The 18,830-nt window shown below is 37.7% G+C and overlaps 1 protein-coding gene across 6 annotated transcripts; it reads right to left on the bottom strand.

Annotated features, from left to right (window-relative positions):
- Positions 1–3,237: 3,237 nt before the first annotated feature.
- LOC102717836 lies at positions 3,238–11,347 on the bottom strand. Of its 6 annotated transcripts, none has more exons than XM_040521969.1 (10): positions 10,989–11,347; positions 10,861–10,907; positions 7,540–7,599; positions 6,842–7,006; positions 6,612–6,717; positions 5,780–5,965; positions 5,028–5,193; positions 4,118–4,425; positions 3,696–3,785; positions 3,245–3,598 (listed from the first exon to the last, which is right to left on the bottom strand). In XM_040521969.1, exons 3-10 carry the CDS (start codon positions 7,552–7,554, stop codon positions 3,543–3,545), a joined length of 1,092 nt encoding a protein of 363 aa, XP_040377903.1. In that variant the 5' UTR covers positions 7,555–7,599; positions 10,861–10,907; positions 10,989–11,347; the 3' UTR covers positions 3,245–3,542. The 6 variants fall into 6 exon arrangements, with proteins under 6 accessions (XP_006643917.1, XP_040377903.1, XP_006643918.1 ...); XM_006643855.3 differs by lacking the exons at positions 10,861–10,907; positions 10,989–11,347 and adding exons at positions 8,012–8,098; positions 8,233–8,812; XM_006643854.3 differs by lacking the exons at positions 10,861–10,907; positions 10,989–11,347 and adding an exon at positions 8,012–8,812 and having other exon boundaries at positions 3,238–3,598.
- Between the last annotated feature and the right edge of the window lie 7,483 nt (positions 11,348–18,830).

An 18,830-nucleotide genomic window follows, 5' to 3' on the forward strand; every position in this document is an offset into this window, starting at 1 on the left:
AGAAGATTAGGCAAACGAGGTACCTCATTAGCAAATGATTAAAAATTATTGCCTATTACAAATTTTAAAAAATAAAGTAATATAATTTTTAAAGCAACTTTTAGATATAACTTTTTAGAAAAAAAATATTGTTTAGCAATTTAGAAAGCACGTTCACACGTTCATGCTGATAGGACGCACCTCAAGACTTCTAACACTTGGTACACCTTATGATTTCATAATATCTGTTGTTTTAGATAAAATTGATGTCAAATTTTAGAACTTTGACTATGGATACCTTTTAAATAACATGAAGACCATGTGTATAAATTAGTATTAAAATATTTAAATAAAATCATATATTTGTTGATATTACTATGTCTATATGTATATTGTAGTACTCTCTTCATCTTAAAATAAGTGATCCACTTGGATGCCATGGACTATCATTTTTCCTTATGTTTAAAAATTATTTTCCATGTCATTATTCCCATCTCATTCTTTGTATTCTCTCTTGTAAAAGTGATCACATATTTTGGGATGAAGGAAGTAGAACATTATGATGAAAGTTTTTCTTTTGGAGACAGTGCCATTGTCTAAGAGAACAAGTATTTTTCAAATCAGGTGGAGTGGTATGTTATGTTGTAATATGTATCTGCCAATTTGACTCAAAAGCTTGAACTTGTGAGAAAATGTAGGTAACTCAGTTGTACTCCAATAATTATCAAGCCAAAGTTCAACAAATTTGTTAAAAAAAAGTATGATGACACAATTTTTTTCCTTAATTTAAGTCACTTTTTCAACCACATCTGTCTTGTCTTATATGTATATTTCTATTTATTCTATTTTCTCTTTTAAATAGGTAACCAATTATTTCTATCTTAACTTTATTATACAATGTGTACCAGAAAAATTTCCATGTAAAATTGGAATTTATAGTGCATATTTTCAAATTCATAATTTACAGTATAAAAAGTTGAGTGTTTTTATGAAAAAAAACGTGACATAAATATTGCTAGCTCCACATCCAAACTAAGTTCTACAGTGTATTAATTTCTTTTCCTTGGTCCTCAGGTTGAATTTGGGCCTATTTCTGTGCTGGTTAACCTGGCCTAGGCCGCGTTCGGTCGTGGAGAGAGTAAGTTAACTTATCTAGCGTGAAAAACGAAGTAATAGATTAGTATGATTAAATAATTATTAATTATTAAAAAAAATATGAAATAGATTAATATGATTTTTTTAAAACAACTTTCCTATAGAAATTTTTTACAAAAAATTACACCGTTTAGCAGTTCGGGAAGCGTGCGTATGGAAAATGAGGGAGCTAAGTTAACTTAGCTGTGTCGGCGAACCTGGCCCTACTTCCTCGTTTATCATGAGTTTGATTCCCAAATTATTAAAGAGCCTACTTTTTCCAAAAATAAATTCTTAGAAAAATCAGATCGACACCAATAACGTCCCGTTTAGTTCACAGAAACTTTTCAAAAAACATCACATCAAATCTTTTGACACCTAAATAAAGTATTAAATATACATGTACATTAAAACTAATTACACAATTATGCGGCTTTTAAGCCTAATTAGGACGTGATTAGCTATAAGTGCTACAGTAACCAACAAGTACTAATGACGAATTAATTAGACTCAAAAGATTCGTCTCGCTGGTTCTAGCTGGAACCTGAAATTTATTTGTAATTAGAGTACGTTTAATACTTCAAATGAGTACCAAAAAACTTGATTTGATGTTTTTATGAATACCAAAAACTTGATTTGATGTTTTTACAAAAACTTTTTGCAAACTAAACCAGCCCTTAAGTTCCTTGGTCCTCGGGCTCAATTTGGATCATGCATGCACGCCATTGTCCTGGTTGCTGTATTGTTTTTTTTTAAGTCCTCCTTTTACCGTAAATTAATGAAGCCCCGAATTGATCAAATGGTTGTTTTGATTCAGACATGTTTGACTCAGAGAGCCTACCATGATTTCTGCAGCAATGGCGCCGCACGCACGCAGCGCAGCGCAGACAGACATGGCCGCCCCATGCATCAGCCGAATTTACGTGTACTCTAGCTCTTGTGCCTGCGTGCCTGTCTGCTCTCGCCGCAAACTGAAAAAAAGTCAGGTCAAATGCATCAAGTTCGGCAAACCTGTGAAGCTCCCTCTAGCTGCTAAAATATGCTACTCATAGTTTCCAAAAACATCACATTAAATTTTGGACATATAAATAGAGCATTCAATATTTATGAAAATAAAAACTAATTACACAGTTATAAAGAAATTGTGAGATGAATATTTTAAGTCTAATTAGTGCATGATTAGCCATAAGTGGTAATGATGGATTAATTGACTCAAAAGATTCGTCTCGCGGTTTCCAGACGAGCCGTAAAATTCGTTTTTTCATTCGTATCCGAAAACCCCTTCCGATATCCGGTCAAACGTCCGATGTGACCCTTTTTCTAAAAATTTTTGGAATCTAAACGGTTCTCATTCCGTTTTTTCTTTATTTGACACGATTGACTTCTGGGCTCATGAAAATTACATAATTATCAATTGTTTTATTGTAATTTAATTTATTACTAAAGATATTTTAAGTATGGCATATAGTTTTGCATATTTTGATATGAATTTTAAATATGACGAGCAATTAAACGTAGGTATAATAGTCAACTCCATCGAATAAAAAATACAGAGGAAGTACGGGTATACTGCACAAGACACCCGATTACTTCCAGTGATTAAATAATGAGCAAATTACACTTTGCACTAAGAAAATTTGTCTTATTCCACTTTAGACCAAATTTAACACGCACTTTCACTTTACACGATGTTAGATTGAAAAGAAAATTCACACTTAACCAGGGTACATCATCAAATCTATATAAATTTTACAGAATTTTATTCAATGTAAAGGGAATTTTATGAAACAGTCTTAATTTAAAAAGCTCTACATGTTCCACTCATATTTATATAAGATTTCCCTTCAATTGTACGATACAACCTAATGCAAAGTAAAATTTATTTTATTTTTCTCTAGTGCAAAGTAAAAGTATGTGCAAAGCGCTCTTAAATAATTAATTGTAGGGCATATATCAACTATTGTTTTTTTTTAAAAAAATAAAAAATAGCTTAAAATAAGCGATCTAAGCAATACAACATAATTAAGTTTTTGGAGAAAGCGTATTCACTAGAAGTATGGAGCAAATAATCCACGGCAATAATCCGATGAAGTTGAAAATAACAGAACCTGACTGAAGGAGACATGGAAGATGCAGGTCCACATGAACAGTTCACTTCTTTAGCAATTACAGAGAGTTCATGAGGTTTAACATCTGTAAACTTTTTATCCTTGTAGCCAGCTGCTTAATCTGGCGAAGACTACTCTACTGTTTATTGGAAAGAATTAGGATTGACCCCCTACAAAATTCTTCAGCAGTGACATTACATGCCAATTGCCGCGCAACCATGCGCATCTACAGTTAGATTCTGTCCACAATACCTCTGCAAAGTTACACCTACATGAGATGGCAAGGGCGGCCAGGCATTTAGTCTGAAACTCTCTTCTCTGTTACTTCTCTTCGTCTGATTGTGAAGGTCCATTGATGGCATCAGCAAAGTACTCAACTGGACATAGTTTAATATACCACAAATACACAAGTCAGGAACGATGTTTATGCTGTAGTTCAGGACTGAGAAACATTAGTGACACAGTTAAAATTACCTATGTCATTCTGGTCTGGGGAATCAAGCAATATATCGGAGTCTGAGGCCAGGAAAGGTGTACCTGCATGGTTCTCAAGAGCTTCCAAGTCTGAACATGAATAACAAAAGGATTAGATGGTGCACAGAATAAATCTTGCTATCGAAATGTTAACTGGGCTGTACTGTCCGAGAAATGCACGTAATAATAGTACTATGTAGCTCCAAAAAGACATTCATATGGAAGATTCGACCAGTAATACATGTAGTGACGAAAACACAGTGGAACAAAGAAGGGACCTCGAGCATCAGATAGTTGTGCTTGTATCAACAGTCTAAACCAGGTATATCAGTAATGCTAAGTCCGTACTTCAATAGTAGATGAGTTCAGGATGATCATAAGTATACTAAATAAGGTAAAAATTAACCAAGGTGGAAAGTTACCTCCCAAACTTGTTAAATCTGCTGTTAGATCAGAAAGGCTAAAATTCCAGAGCTGTCCTAAAGATCTGATGGAATCCCTTGACGAGCCATCTGGTCCCAACTGTAGCTGTCCTGTGTTCCCGACATCAGATACAAATGTTGAATCCAGAGCTGATGTATCCATGGTCATCCCTGGTATATCAGACGGAGTGAAAGGAGCATGGTTGCTTGATGCTGCTGATGAGGGACTCACAGCCATCTCAGATGACATAGCACTGCAGGTATTGCCAGCATGTGCCGTTTCAGGTGCGCCATTGTCCACAACCATGCTTCAACAACGTCAAAGTTACATCATATGAATCATGAGTGTGAACAGGAAAGAAGAAACAAAAACAATCATAACCGTGCTGTAAAAATTTGTTCAAAGAAAATGAGCATGCTGCAGCAACATCATATGGCATCAAATAATGACATATGGATAGAGAAGACCTAAAATGACCTTTTGCAGTAACAAACAGCCTGCTAATAGACTTTCTTGCATTGGGAAATAAATACTGGGTTAGGAAACAACATAGTTAAGTCAACAGATTATGGATAAAGGCTACTGGCATTACTTAAGAGTTCAGAGTAATTAGATATAAGGAACACATGCAATTTTTGTTTGTAGAATTAGTCCAGTAAAATTAGCAGTGAAGGACATTAAGATGTTCCTATAAATTGTTTACGCCTTAAATTTCCATTTGTGTAAATAAAGAATTTACCTCAACCAGTCAATAAACAGAAGCAAGAACAAAAAACTACATCTTCCAATACACAAACACAAGATTAATCAGACATAATATGCTTCATAACATGATTAAACAGATATAGACCATGATGTAAAATATCTACCATGGAGGAAACAAGAATCTGACATAATGGTAATGCTTACTCATTTCCAGAGTTCATACGAATTGGATGATAACCACCAGTTGCAGGGATACCATTCACTACATGCCCACTGGATAGGCTACAGGCCATTGAGTCGAGTTGAGGCTGGCCAGGAGCAGGCATCATAGGCTGCTGAAGTACCGGATATCCCATAGGCAAATTGTTAACTGCACTGGACCAAGTTTACATTGAATAAGAATGGAAATGATACTTCTCTATGTGTAAAACCAGTCAATGGTTAACCTCAAACCATTGTTACAACATGTCTAAACAAAAATATTAAACAAGGTATTTGTGAAGGAAAAAACTATACCATGATAAAAATTTACTGCATGATTAGAAATCTTATAAGCAGGGGAATCATATTTGAGTTGCAGTATCGTAATGTGATATGATATTTTTCGTGATTACCCCAATCAATAAGCTTTATCTAATCAATGGCAGTCCAAACTATTACTTCAGTCCAACATTGCTGCAGCAATCGAGGATAATGTATACTAGTGAAAGCAGAATGGAAGCGATTTTACTGATGAATTTCAATAGAAGCTTTCACTTAAAAAAAATTACTGCAAAAACACAAGAAAGAGAAGGAAATTGCATGCAAGAAAATGTCCATAATTCCTATTTTAGGCATATTATAATGAAAGTAACAGATGATGTGAGCAATATGAACAGAACATTTGAAACTTTAGACTGCAATTACTAGACAGAGTAACTGCTTTCCAGGCCTAGATTTATATGCATGGACTTTACCTGGCATATGATGCATTCCGTTTTGCATGGGAGCCAATGGAACATTAGGAGGAGCTGGATATTTATTCATCAAATTGTATTGGTGTTGCAGTAAATGGTTGAACAAGATAATCTGTCTCTTCAATTTCAACCTTATATAGTAAGCACGAAAGAATTCAGAGTTCTCTTCTTCAAGTTTCTGCCATACTGAACATACAAAGAGTACCAAACAAAATGAGCAGCAGGAATTAAGAATAATAATGGGCACATGTAGCAATCTGGATGCTTTATATACAATAGAAATAGCATAACTTCAGTTGGCATTAGGATGTTTACAAATTTCCAGTTGATCAAGTATTCCTATTTCTTATAGTATAACGTATAATTGCCAATAGGGTAAAGCATGCACGACGCTACATGGAAATAATAAATAATGGGCACATGTAGCAATCTGGATGCTTTATATACAATAGAAATAGCATAGCTTCAGTTGGCATTAGGATGTTTACAAATTTCCAGTTGATCAAGTATTCCTATTTCTTAATGTATAATGTATGATTGTCAATAGGGTAAAGCATGCACGATGCTACATGCATCTGTAGCTGAGCTAATGGGATGGTGCAATTGTACAGAATTAATAGAGAGCAAAAATCACGCACTTTATATTGAGCAAATTTAGCCATCAATTATATCAGGAAGGGCAACTGATGAATTCCATACTGGAAGTTAAAGTGCACATTAGAAACCTATACTATGATAAGTATGGGAAATGAACAAAGATCACATTAAACTAGTAATTACAGTATGAAACCCTCGAAACATTAACTATCATCAATTGATTTTGCAACATCACCTAAAGTAGTGAAACCAGGTTCTATTCTTGCACGGGTAGAAAGCGTCCTAACAACCTCTCCTTTGTTCATGTATAACTGTAGACAGCGCTCTATCAGATTCTGCACCTGCAATAGGGTATCCAATTTAGTTAATTAGTTAGCAACATTGTAAACTGGCCATGTAGAGGGATGTCATCTGGTAAAAATTCCCTCCAAAATCCAAAAGTTTTAACATAGCTTGAGAGCTCACAAGTTCAATATCTTCACGAGAAACTTTTCTATTATCATTACTGGCGACAGATAATGAACCAGAATCTCCTCCAGGAGCATCAGTGGCCATTAGATTTGGCTGATTACTTTGCACTTCATTAGTACCTTGTGCTGATGACTGCAACTCGGTTGGGCTCTGAATATCCTGGAGGAAACATCCATGACCATAAGTAACATAAACAACCACCTCCTAAAGGAAAAATGGGGTAACACTAAATCACTAATATTGAAAGCAATAATAGTCAATTATGAAATTTACTACAAAAGCAGATAGAAGCCTTGGATCTAATTACTGAATTATCTTGGACAAAAGTTATGAAATGGTAATGATACAATCGGTACCAATATTCTTAAATGCCTGCAAAGCAGATACCATGATGCGGAGAAAGTATCATGACCACAATCCCATTTTTTATATATTTAAATGCAAGTATCAGGTGTTCGCTCCAATGTTTGCCTATTTAGCATCGAAATCCATTTATCAAGCACTGACCGAAACTACATGAATTATGTTTAATTTGCTCATATCAATATATGTAGAGTGTAGACTGCTGAACAAAAACCTATGCTGTTCACTGTTTCGTGATATGATCAACATATGTTATTTTTAAAAATCTGAATATGAAGATGATAAAAAATGATGATCTTCAGTGAATATGGTAAGGAAATTAAAAACACCTGAGAATCCTTCATCGCAACATATGACACAAAAACGGCTTTCCAATATCAATGCTTATCCTGACAGGAGAAAGATATAAACGGTTATACCAGAATGTGTGCAAAATAATTTCAGCAGGCCAAAACCCAAAAAAACATCGATAAAAACACTGCATTTCTCCCTGCATTATATGCAATTATTATTTTCTTGCGGGGACACTGTCTGCGATTTTAATTACTAAATTACCATACCAGCTATCTCATTTTTCATTCCAGCAAAAGGAAGCGAATGAGCCATACCAGTTTCAATAAAATAGTGTAAAAATGTAGCAGCTTATTAAAAGAGATGAACCTATTCCATAAGAAAACAGGTAGGGTTGATGGCTTGATGCTTGTGTTTACATAGTGCATAGAGTTCAGTTAAACCCACAATCACCCCCTGACACACCTTAGGTGGCAGCTAGCAAATCCTATGAGTTAATTAAAAATCAACCTTGTGGGCCAAAGAAGTAGATGCACCTAACGTGGGGCGTGGGGGGTGAATCCTCAACATCATTTGGAACACAAGCTGCTATAATTACTGCACCAAGCAGCAAAGAAATAATCAGTGAGGAACTGGATGGGTTAATCGTGATAAAACCAACCCGATCCAAATCCAGATGGATTTCCAGTCCACATGGGGAGGGCTACAACACAAGAATGAACGAGGAATACCTTCAAGGAAAGTGAGAGAGAAAGGGGGAGAGAGCTTGCCCGCCGCGTCGTCGCTTCAAACCCACTAAGGCCAGGCCATGGAGGGAGGGGCAGGAGGCTCGGGAGAGGTCGGGGAGGAGAGGAGGAAAGGCTGTCCACGCTGCTGCCCCACTCACCAGCTAGCCGCACGCTTGCGCTGCTCTTCTCTATACTACTCTAGTGTGCAGGAAAAAAAAAAGAGGAAGAAAAGGAAATTTTGCAAGAAACAGAGGAATTAGCCATGGTGGCATATAACAGTCATGGACCATGCCCAATTTTAGTAGTTCATAAATGATAAGGGTTTTTTAGATAAACCCCCAAAATAGTTGTCATATGTGGTATATGTTCATGTTATTTTCTGAAAGAAAATTAACAGGAATATAGAAAAATATTGAATGTATTGATAACCTCAACTTGTTTAAGATTGATTGATACTATCACATACGTATTGGCAAGTCATGCACTCATGCCCAAGTTTTGGGAAACTTAAGTCTATTTTAAGCTTGGATCAAAGAAGGGCTTTATTTGGTGTACACATTTTTTGCATAAAGTAAATTTTATTTTGTAACAGTAAATAACAGTTTGCAAAGAAATTTATGATATAGCAAGTCATCAATAGCAATAATAATAGTAATAGTAGTAATATCATAGTATCATTATTGTGCCCTATTTGACAACAAGTTATCGATATCATCTCTTAGCCCATTTCAAATATACACCACACCCATTTCATAAACCATTTAGCAAAATCACCAATTTTATACTTGTATTATTTCACCAAGTCGCTCATGACCGTGAACACAACAAATTTTATGTGCCTTTACCCATATGATATGAGCGCTCTAGTTTGTTTTGTACTTGCAAGGCACCGCCACATTATAGTGTGGTCTAGAGGTCATAACGAAGTTGTTACATTGCTTGATGCCTAACCTTGCATGAGCTCGGAGAAGTGTACCCCCCCCCCCCCCCCCCACTACTCTCGACCAGCTAATGAGCTCGGTGGTCAGCAAACCACCTCTAACACCATGGGAAGAACAGTCAATCGTCCCCCATGAGGAACCCTTCGTTATATCGGACACATTTAGACGGCCATGCCACGTGAAGACCAACCTGTCCCTCATAGCCATATAGGCAGCTCCTATGAATAGCCGTTCAGTCATTGCCTCCCTAGACAACCCATCATGTATTATTCCTACATACAACGGCCCCCTAAATGCAAGGCTAGTCATAAAGTAACTTAATTCGCTAAGGTTACCCTATAACTAATATATATGGTTATATGGTAATCTTAGTGACACATAGTTCGGTCTTTAATCAACTTGGGCAAACACACCCCCTATCAGCGTGCAAACTAACACCATATGCACAGCACTTGCCACCCAAGTCCAAAAATCATCATTTTTTGTTTTTCCATTTCTCTCAAAGAACAGAGGCAACATCTCTGCACACCATTTTTGGATAATCCCAAATTTTGAAATATAATGTCATTTTGTAACAATTGTAAATTTTCTAAGCATGCTAAGCAATATCAATAATTAGTTGATCGAATATAACCATTTTAACACTTGGACAGTAACATCCATACCCTAGTGTTATCAAAAATGAGGGAAATCAATTTATCAAGGTAGGTAATGCACTAATTAGGAGTTGTTCTACCATTCCCATTTAATAAATCATCATCGCATGTAAATGTAGACAATATAGCTTTTGCAAAAATATAGGATTCAACATGATCAAAGAAGGATTGAATATGACTTTCTTTGCTCATGTGGTTCCTGAAAAGTATCCTAGTCATGCACACTCTTGTCAACTATAATCGCTTACACCTCAATAAAATTTAAACATATGCATAAATAAACATCCAAATAGAATATATGCTCCAAAATGCATGAATAGTTGCAGTGGGTAGAGGGTGATTTTAGATGAATTTAGGTGGAAAAGTTTATATTTCACGGTTCTGTATGTAAAAGTTATAAGCGTTTGAAGTTTAATACAACAAAATATGATATTTATATAATATATGGTTTTAAAATTCTTTTCTGAGACAGTTTTGTCAAATTATATTTAATAGTAAAATAGAGCATAATTTTATGGGTCAAAAAAACTTTTGTTCGCATAAATCAGAGTTAAAATGAATTTTCTAGTATTCTCTAAAGTTTTGGCATTTTACAGTGCAAAAAGTAATTTACAGAACATTTTCTCGGGTTTAATTATTAAAGAGGTAAATCATACTTTAGGTAATACGCTTTCTGAGAGGGAAGGCACACTCCTATAGTCCTATGGCTATTTTTTAAGCATCTAAGCATATAGGGCCCACATGTCATACACTGATAGTTTTGCACTAAGGTCCCTGGGTTTTGGTCAAATCTCATGGGAAGTCCCCGTCATCTACCTCCGGCCAACGGAGGCCACTGGCGGCGAGTGGCCCGGTAGGTGGAGTACTCCGAGGGCATTGCGTCAGGCACTCGTGGAGGGGCACGCGGCTCCCGAAGCGGCGCGGCAGTGAGCTGGGCGTCGGGGATGGGTCGGATGGCGGCGGCGGCCGAGCGACGGGGGATGCCGGGCCTATTCGGAGAGAGGAGGGGAGATAGGGGCTAAGGGGAGACTTACCCCGTGCTTGCTTCGGTCGGAGGAGGTCCAGGAGGGCGCGGCGATGGCTGTGGAGTCGCTCTCCTGATTGAAATTAGCGGAGGTCCTGGGAACGTGCCGGTGCAAGGAAGGAGGAGAAGTGGGCTCACCGTGGAGCGGGGTCGGCTCGTCGTAGCGGCAGACTCGGGCCTGGTCCGGCCGGAGCAGGGGACCGGCGGCGTCGCTCTTCACCAGAGAATAGATGCTCGGCCTCTGCGCCTTGGGGTGGGGGGCGTCAGTCAGGGCGGCGTTGGCTTTTCGTCGGCAGTGCAGGCGGCGGTCAGGGCGTCCGCGACCGTCGCTCTCTGGTGCGCGGCGGCGGCGGCGGTGGTGCCGCGTGGAGCAGCCGCCACCGGCCACCACCTCTCCCCCGGCGCTGGAGGCAGGGGCGCACGGCGGCCCGGCAGTAGTTACCGGTTGGGGATTTTGGGGCTTTTGGCTTTGAGAAGATAGTATTGTATATGAAAAAGAAAAAGAAAAGGGAACGGCACTGCCATTTGAAAGAGGTAAGTTTGCGAATTTTGATTGTTCTGTTTATCACCTAAATGAATGATTGATAAGGTTCATTGCTTGATAGCTATCGTGTGACTATTTTTTTAATAATCGTACATACATATTGAAAGATATATTGAAATAGGGGTTCCAATAGTGAATAAGATAATAACGAAACCGTCGTGTCGTGTATTGTGGAGAAGGTTCGAGGAGATGCATGAGATAAAGGGGTATGATAACTGAGTTTAAACCGGATCACATTATCTCTGGTCCAAGACTTTGTATTCCAATTGATCGATTAAATCTTAATATTAGAGATGAAATTAGGAGGGGTTTGCATAGCTAAGGTTCAAATCAACCATCTGGTCTTAATTTTGCATATAGATTGTGATTTTCACGTTAAATATTGGCTTCTTGAACTAATCACTATACCATATTATCATGTCATTGATAAAACATTGTTATATAGTTAGTCTTGCACTTAGCCATGCATCACATCTTATCTTTATCTTTGGTTTGTCCTCCGCTGACGTTAGCGGGCAGAAGGAAAGGGCTAGCATTGGTTAGAGGGCGCAAGCGAAGGTCAGGGCAGCATTGTCGATTCATCAGCAATGCAAGCGGAGGTCGGGGTGTTAGCGACCAACTTTTTCTAGAGTGTGGCGACATAGTGTGGTATAGAGCCAAGGTTGTGCGCAACAGTCCATCAGGGATGGAGTCAAGCATAAATTCATGACGGGGCAAGCGTGACTCTTACTTAGTGGGTGGTACGGGCTTGGCATTGACATGATATGCTCATTCAATGTGGCATGAGCGGTTGGCATATATAGAAAAGTGTGGCATTAAGAAAAGTCTGTGGTTGTTGGTTCGTGTCGTGGCAGCGTAGTCAGGTGGTAGTTAGGGTGCAGCGGGGCAGATTAGCATTGTAGATGAAGCATCCGAGAGAGTGATGAAAATATTGCGCAAATCTTCGTAGATATCCATGCGGTGGTAAATTATATTCTTCAATTTTTTTGGCGGGAGTTCAGTGTTTTGTTTAAATTTAAATAAATGTTTGAAAATTTTAAACCAAATAATTAAGGAACAAATGCATAATATTTTGGGTGAAAGGGTATTTCAAGTATTTAATATTTCCATATAATTTCCAAATTTTCATTTATATTATTGTTTCTTTATTTTTTTCCATTATTATTAAGTTAGTGCATGAAATGAAACATGCTGTGCATGAAAAATCCATAAACAACAAAACGGAAGTAGTATTAACTTAAAAATCAGTTTAGTTTTTAATGGTTTGTAATTTCAGGTTCGGTACATTATATAAAAGATTTCTATCTAAAAACTTTCTCTCTTTCCTCAATTAATACCTCTGGGCAAAAAAGTGTTTTTTTCTTGAAAGGTGCGCATCACATATTCATGTGCACATCTATGTCCTTGCAACGACTTTTTGGTTGAATGATTAGCTCGAGATCAAAATGATGATTGGCATGGTCTCAGTCCCACCAACTAATAAATGAATGAAGACCTGTTCGTCCAAATCAAGCAGTTAATGAGTGAAAGCGTCAGGAGCCCCCACGCTGCTTTGTGAGTGTGACAAGCTCACCCCCGTCGTTGCTTGCTAGCCGCTGGTTGCTACCCTCTATTGCAACACATTCATCATTGATGGCTAGCGAAAGTACACAAACGCAAGGTTTCATATAACCTTCGCCTTCATTGACACATACCGTTTCGAACACAATCCTCATTTATCGAGAAAAGAAATATCTATACGAAAATCTTAAAAAAACTCATCTGTTCTAGAACACATTGATCTTAAAAAGGTGAAACAATATAGGTTAAATTGTTTTCTATAACGAATCGATATGGATGTGTGCTAAGTAAATTAATGTATATCTATCCAATAGCGAAGTTAATATATATTTTGTACAACTAAGGGAGTGAGTATATAAAGTTTAAAATTCCATTCTTTCGGATCATAATAACTTTTATTCTAAAATATAACTGCTTTTTGAATTTTGATATAGTCTTCGAAACGTTACTTTGACAAAAAAATATTTATAACAATAAGTTATTTTAAATAAAAACAATAGCATATTATGACATTTAATGATAAATCTAGCAACATTAATAGTCGAAATTTAAAATATAGCATAATTTTAAAAATAATTATATGTTGGATTAAATAAAATACTAGATTTGTCTGAGACACCCGACAATTTGGTACTAATAATTAGTTAATTAAACGCCAAAAAGGCGGTGTTAAGCAATTGTGGCCGAGATAGCCAGTCAACCATCAGTCACAGAGAGGAAATCTCTCTCCGAAAACAACGGCAGGTTAGCCGTTTCGATGCAGCCGGAGCCCGGGTGCCATAAAAAATCTCGGCGGAAGCTAGAAGAAGAGGCGGCACGCACCCGCCGCGCGCGAGCGATGGCAACGATGGCCACGACACCCGCGCACTGCAGCGCGCGAAGCCAAGAGCAAAACCAACCAGTAGATTATCTACTCTACGCCCTCCGTTTCAGGTAATATGATTGATCTTTTTTTCTTACAATATTTGACTATTTATCTTATTTAAAAAATTATAAAAAATTATTTATTTTGCTTGTAAGTTGCTTTATTATAAAAAGACTTTAAGCATGACTTATCATTTTTTATATTTATACTAAATTTTTGAATAAGACGAATGATCAACTGTTGAAGAAAAAAGTCAAACATATTACGTTATGAAAGTAGTATTATTTATTATGAAAATATATGATACAAGAAAAAAATAGTTTCAACAAATCATCGATCCTACTAGCTCCGTTTCATATTAAAAGACTTTCTAATTTACCTAAATTTATCAATTGATAAATACATATAATTTATATATATATACTTAGATTCATGAATTTAGTCAAGACTACAAATTCTTACATTATGAAATGAAGAGAGTATTATTTAAAAATAGAGCATTGGAAACTCTAAGTACGATCGCTTTCTCCTCACTTTATATATTAGTATTCAATCATGAGAAGAGAACAATAACAACATAAGAGGATATGGTAATAAAATACTAATAAAATTTATAGGAATTGTGTAATATGAATGTTTTGTTAGAGTGATAACTGATACGAATACGAATAGAGAATCTACTTTAGATGATTATCTCAGTAATAATATAGAGAATAAAATTTGAATAAACTGTTAAAAGTGTTCCGAGCACTGGCTAGCACGCGTGCGTGCGTTCGTGGCATCGCGCTCGGTCGTTTTCCGGTTGTGGATAGCCATGCCAAGGGAGGAACGGTGACCCGGGCTAGCTGGTGACGAACCACTTGACATGTACTGCCAGCCGTCGATTGATTTGAGGTTGCGCTTGGTTTTGGACAGCGCCTGTCGAGCGGTCGCTCGCAGTACTGCTTCTCTCTCAGCCGTCAGCCTACCGTTAATTGTTTTTTTTTGGTTGGTTTGAGCGGCTACTGCTATTAGGTAATAATATCTGCAAAGCTCTAGATGATGATAGCAGACGCAATCAAGATGGAGCAATTAAGGTGTACTCGGTAGATCAAATATCCGGTAAATTTGGTATTTATGACAAGGGTTTTAAGACTCTAATTGCTCGAGAAAACATAAAATGACCGTGCATATCTGATCTGTACGTGTTATCAATGCAGTATTTTTGGTTCGTCTATATTAGGGTCATCCACTATTAGCTTCCTTGTGTTTCATGTTGAGCATTCTTTATGATGGATGACCTCTTTCCAGACGCACCGCCATATGTAGAGCATCAAGCACCTTCATGGAGAACAGTCCTGTCTCGGGCATACTACTATGTGTATAAGGCGCCAAACACTCTATATGGCTATTCTTTTGTCATCTCATGTATTGATGATATTTGTTTTAGAGTAGATATAGGGATGACCGAAAGTCATCCTGCCAACCGTGTGGATAACTAGGATAATAAACTATATACCAATTTACATATCACGTTGATACTATGTATTACCTAAATAGAACGCAATAAATTTATATAAATAATATATAACGATTTGTGTTAAACTTCTGTTCATATCTTTATATATCTTATTAGATATATAGAATGCTACCGCGAAAGATTTGCAACAAAATACGACAAACTATAATTTAGAATTTTGGATCATAGTTATGATTTAGAATTTTGGATTATAATTAATAGGATGTGTATATATATCTACAAGAATATGATCCTCTCCCGCTGTAACCTGTAACAGTAGAGAACTGAACTACAGTCAATTACAACTAGGCTCGTTCTCCACCCTCTCCTGTCTAAAAACCAATAGCTCTAACTTAAATTAAAAAGAGAATTACGTACAACCTTTTAATGTGCATAAGATTGCTACAGTACCCATGTCCTTTTCTGATAACTACAGTACATATGCCTTGTTTTGTGTAGAAAAACACTACGTGCGCAAGACACAGAGTACTGTACCAACGGGACTCCTACATCTGTATTAGAGCGGATACAATAGCATGCTATAAACCATCTATAAGTATATTTTAAAATGATAAGAGTAGAGAGAGAAAAGAAGCGAGCTACTAATTTATAGCCAGCTACGGTACAAGCTATATGATATGTGGCGTCATGTATTAATATTTTGTAGGTAACTATTGTATGAATTTACTATTAAATTGACAATAGATAAATTGAAGCTAGCAGTTGGCTATACTATTGTGCTTTCTGTTATCACGGAGGACCGCATGCACAGGTACCTAACAAGTATCCTAAATCTACTTGCTTTTCTTACACTTGGTCCATTCTCACCACACGACCACACCCTGCAAGAAAAAAGAGGGCATTTTGGTTTGAAACTTATCCACACACTAAATTTTATCAGTGTTAAATCTTACTTCCATAGATAAGCTTTGCCACTCTCAATTTTTAAGGCAGATTTATCTGCACTGTATAGAATTGGCAAAAGTTAATCGGCAAGGGAAGGGCATAATTGGATTTATTGAGGGACCAGCAAGCAGATGCAAATGCTCAAAAATTCTGAGCAATATTCTGCAAAAAGGGCCGAAACATAATTGCACCAAAAACCTACTAGTAACCGACAAGGGGGAAAACGCACCCATGGCGTGGGCGCGGCGTCATCCGTAACGTGGTCCTCGTACGCAGAGCACTGACTCACATGACCCCTCTCGATCCCTCCCTGCTCCAATTATTGGACAAGTACCGGCCACACTCCATCGGCACAAGTTGCCACTGTTTTGGACTGACAATTTTTGCTCGCCTCCCCGTAATTAATTAACAGGCAGGACATGAAAATTGCAGTGCCTAATATATGGCGTACTCCATCTATCCTAAAATAAATTTATCTTTTAAATTGTTAGATACCATCATTAACTCTTCGTCTTATTTAAAATATTTTATAATTAATTTTTTTATTTTTATTAAATGATAAAATATGAGTAATATGTTACACATGACTAATTTTTTAATAAAATTTCTAAATAAAACGAATGATCAAACGTTAACGTTAGACATAGAAATTTAAATATAAAGTTTTTTTAGAACGGGAGTAGTACTTGCTGTTGTTTGCAACAAGCAGCTACTGGAAATAAAGTACTAACTGGCTGTCTCCATTTTACCGTCTAATTTAAATGTCAAGATGCGGTACATCACAACTGATTCATATGACTTTATGTATTGTATGGGCTTATAAAACTAAGGATGGAGTGAGAGTGTTGATCGAGCATGAAGCGCTGGAGTGAACTAAATGTTTTTGTTAACCAAACGTTTGAATTTCTTTTTTTTTTCTGATTTTAAGGGAAAACGATGATTACATACTTCACATGACAGGATGAGAAGACGATAAACTTTAAGGGCATGGACAATTAATGCAAGCTACTTATATAAATGATCTTAAGAAAAAAAAAAGATGCCACATGGGAGGAGGCATTTTGGGAATACTACGTTCTACGGTCCAAACAACTCTTAAATTGATTTTGTGTTTGTGATTCACCCATGTAATACTTATAGTTAATAAATTTGTTACAACTTTTACATTTGAACAATGTGACATAATAAACTTTTACATATATAACCTTAAACCAAAATATATTTTTACGAGATTTGCTTCAGTTCAACAAAAAGTAACAAAAAGTACATCGAGGTACCGATACCTTGTGGTACCAAATCGTTTCTGATCATTGTCTAACAATACACATACTACTCGGCTAGATCCAATGGTGGGAAACGATTTGGAACCTCGAGATACTTTTTGTTGGACCGGAGCAAATCTTAACTTTTACCTATACAGCAAGTGTAGACAACAACGGAATCCCGTTTGAACGGGAGTCATTTACCAGTGCATTCATCTTCTCGCTTGCCGGTGCCGTCTTCTCTGAGCCTTGCATATCGGCACCGCATATCTGCACTCTAACACCGTTCCTCCATACTGCACTACTCGCTAGGTCGTCTCCTTCGTGCTCTACGCACTCTCGCACCACTCCTCCATGTTGCCCGCTCGCCAACATCGTCTCCTCCACACTGCTCGCCGACGTCATCTCCTCCGCGCTCTAGCACAACTCCTCCTATGCTGCCATGCTTGCCGACATTGTCTTCTCTGCACTGCTCACCAATGTTGTCTTCTTTGCGCTCTGGCACCGCTCCTCCGTGTTGCATCCCCTGTGCTACCCTCGCGCTCGCGACGGTTATGATATAAAATGATACCAAGTGGTATCATCTGGTACAAACATATGATACCAATTGGTATCGTACCAGCTACGCGTGACGAGTTATCGACGTGCGGCGGGGTAAGGTGCAACGAAGCGAGGAGGCACAACAGCGAGCGTCATGAGGCGCAACGGAGCGAGGAGACACGATGGCGAGAGGCGTGCGGTTGCGTAGCGGTGAGAGGCACGCGTAGGCAAGAGCGTGGCGCGGCAACACGCGCAGGGGGCCAGGCGTCGCGGACACGGTCTTTTCGTCTGTTATGTTTACGTATACCGCCCGAGCGATATATTGTATTGTAGTCGTTACATCTAATTCTTTTTGGTTTTTTTATCATCTTTAAAAAGTATCTCAAGTACCAAGAATTTTAGTACAAATTTTTAGTATCTCAATGTACAATTTATCTCAAGTACCACACTCTTTATACTAAAATTTTTTTTATGATACCTTAAAGTATTTTTTCAAGAATAATAAAAAACCTCGTATTTTCCTCTCTTATAAACAACGTCACAAAAACCCTCCCAAAAAGCCAGCTTGCATAAACAAGGAGAGGCACATGACATCGCCCATCACATGCGCAATGCTCTCAGTACGGGGACGTGGTGCACAGGCGCCGTGCATTTTTTTGGCTCGATGCCTTGATATATCGTACGCTCGTGCACGGCCCCCCGGCGCCGCGCTACGTACGTGAACCCGTCGCTACATGACAGCGTACATATATATAACCGTGAAAATTCATGGCAAATGGCAAGGCAACCAGCCGACACCTAGCTA

Source organism: Oryza brachyantha, chromosome 1 (genome assembly GCF_000231095.2).
Source record: "Oryza brachyantha chromosome 1, ObraRS2, whole genome shotgun sequence".
NCBI lineage: Eukaryota > Viridiplantae > Streptophyta > Magnoliopsida > Poales > Poaceae > Oryza > Oryza brachyantha.

Excerpts from the sequence above, each read along its gene's own strand:
- LOC102717836 (XM_006643854.3), bottom strand. Across the intron at positions 5,194-5,779 it reads CGGAATGCATCATATGCCAG|TTAACAATTTGCCTATGGGA; the intron begins GTAAAGTCCATG and ends GGTCCAGTGCAG. Across the intron at positions 3,599-3,695 it reads CCCAGACCAGAATGACATAG|TTGAGTACTTTGCTGATGCC; the intron begins GTAATTTTAACT and ends AACTATGTCCAG.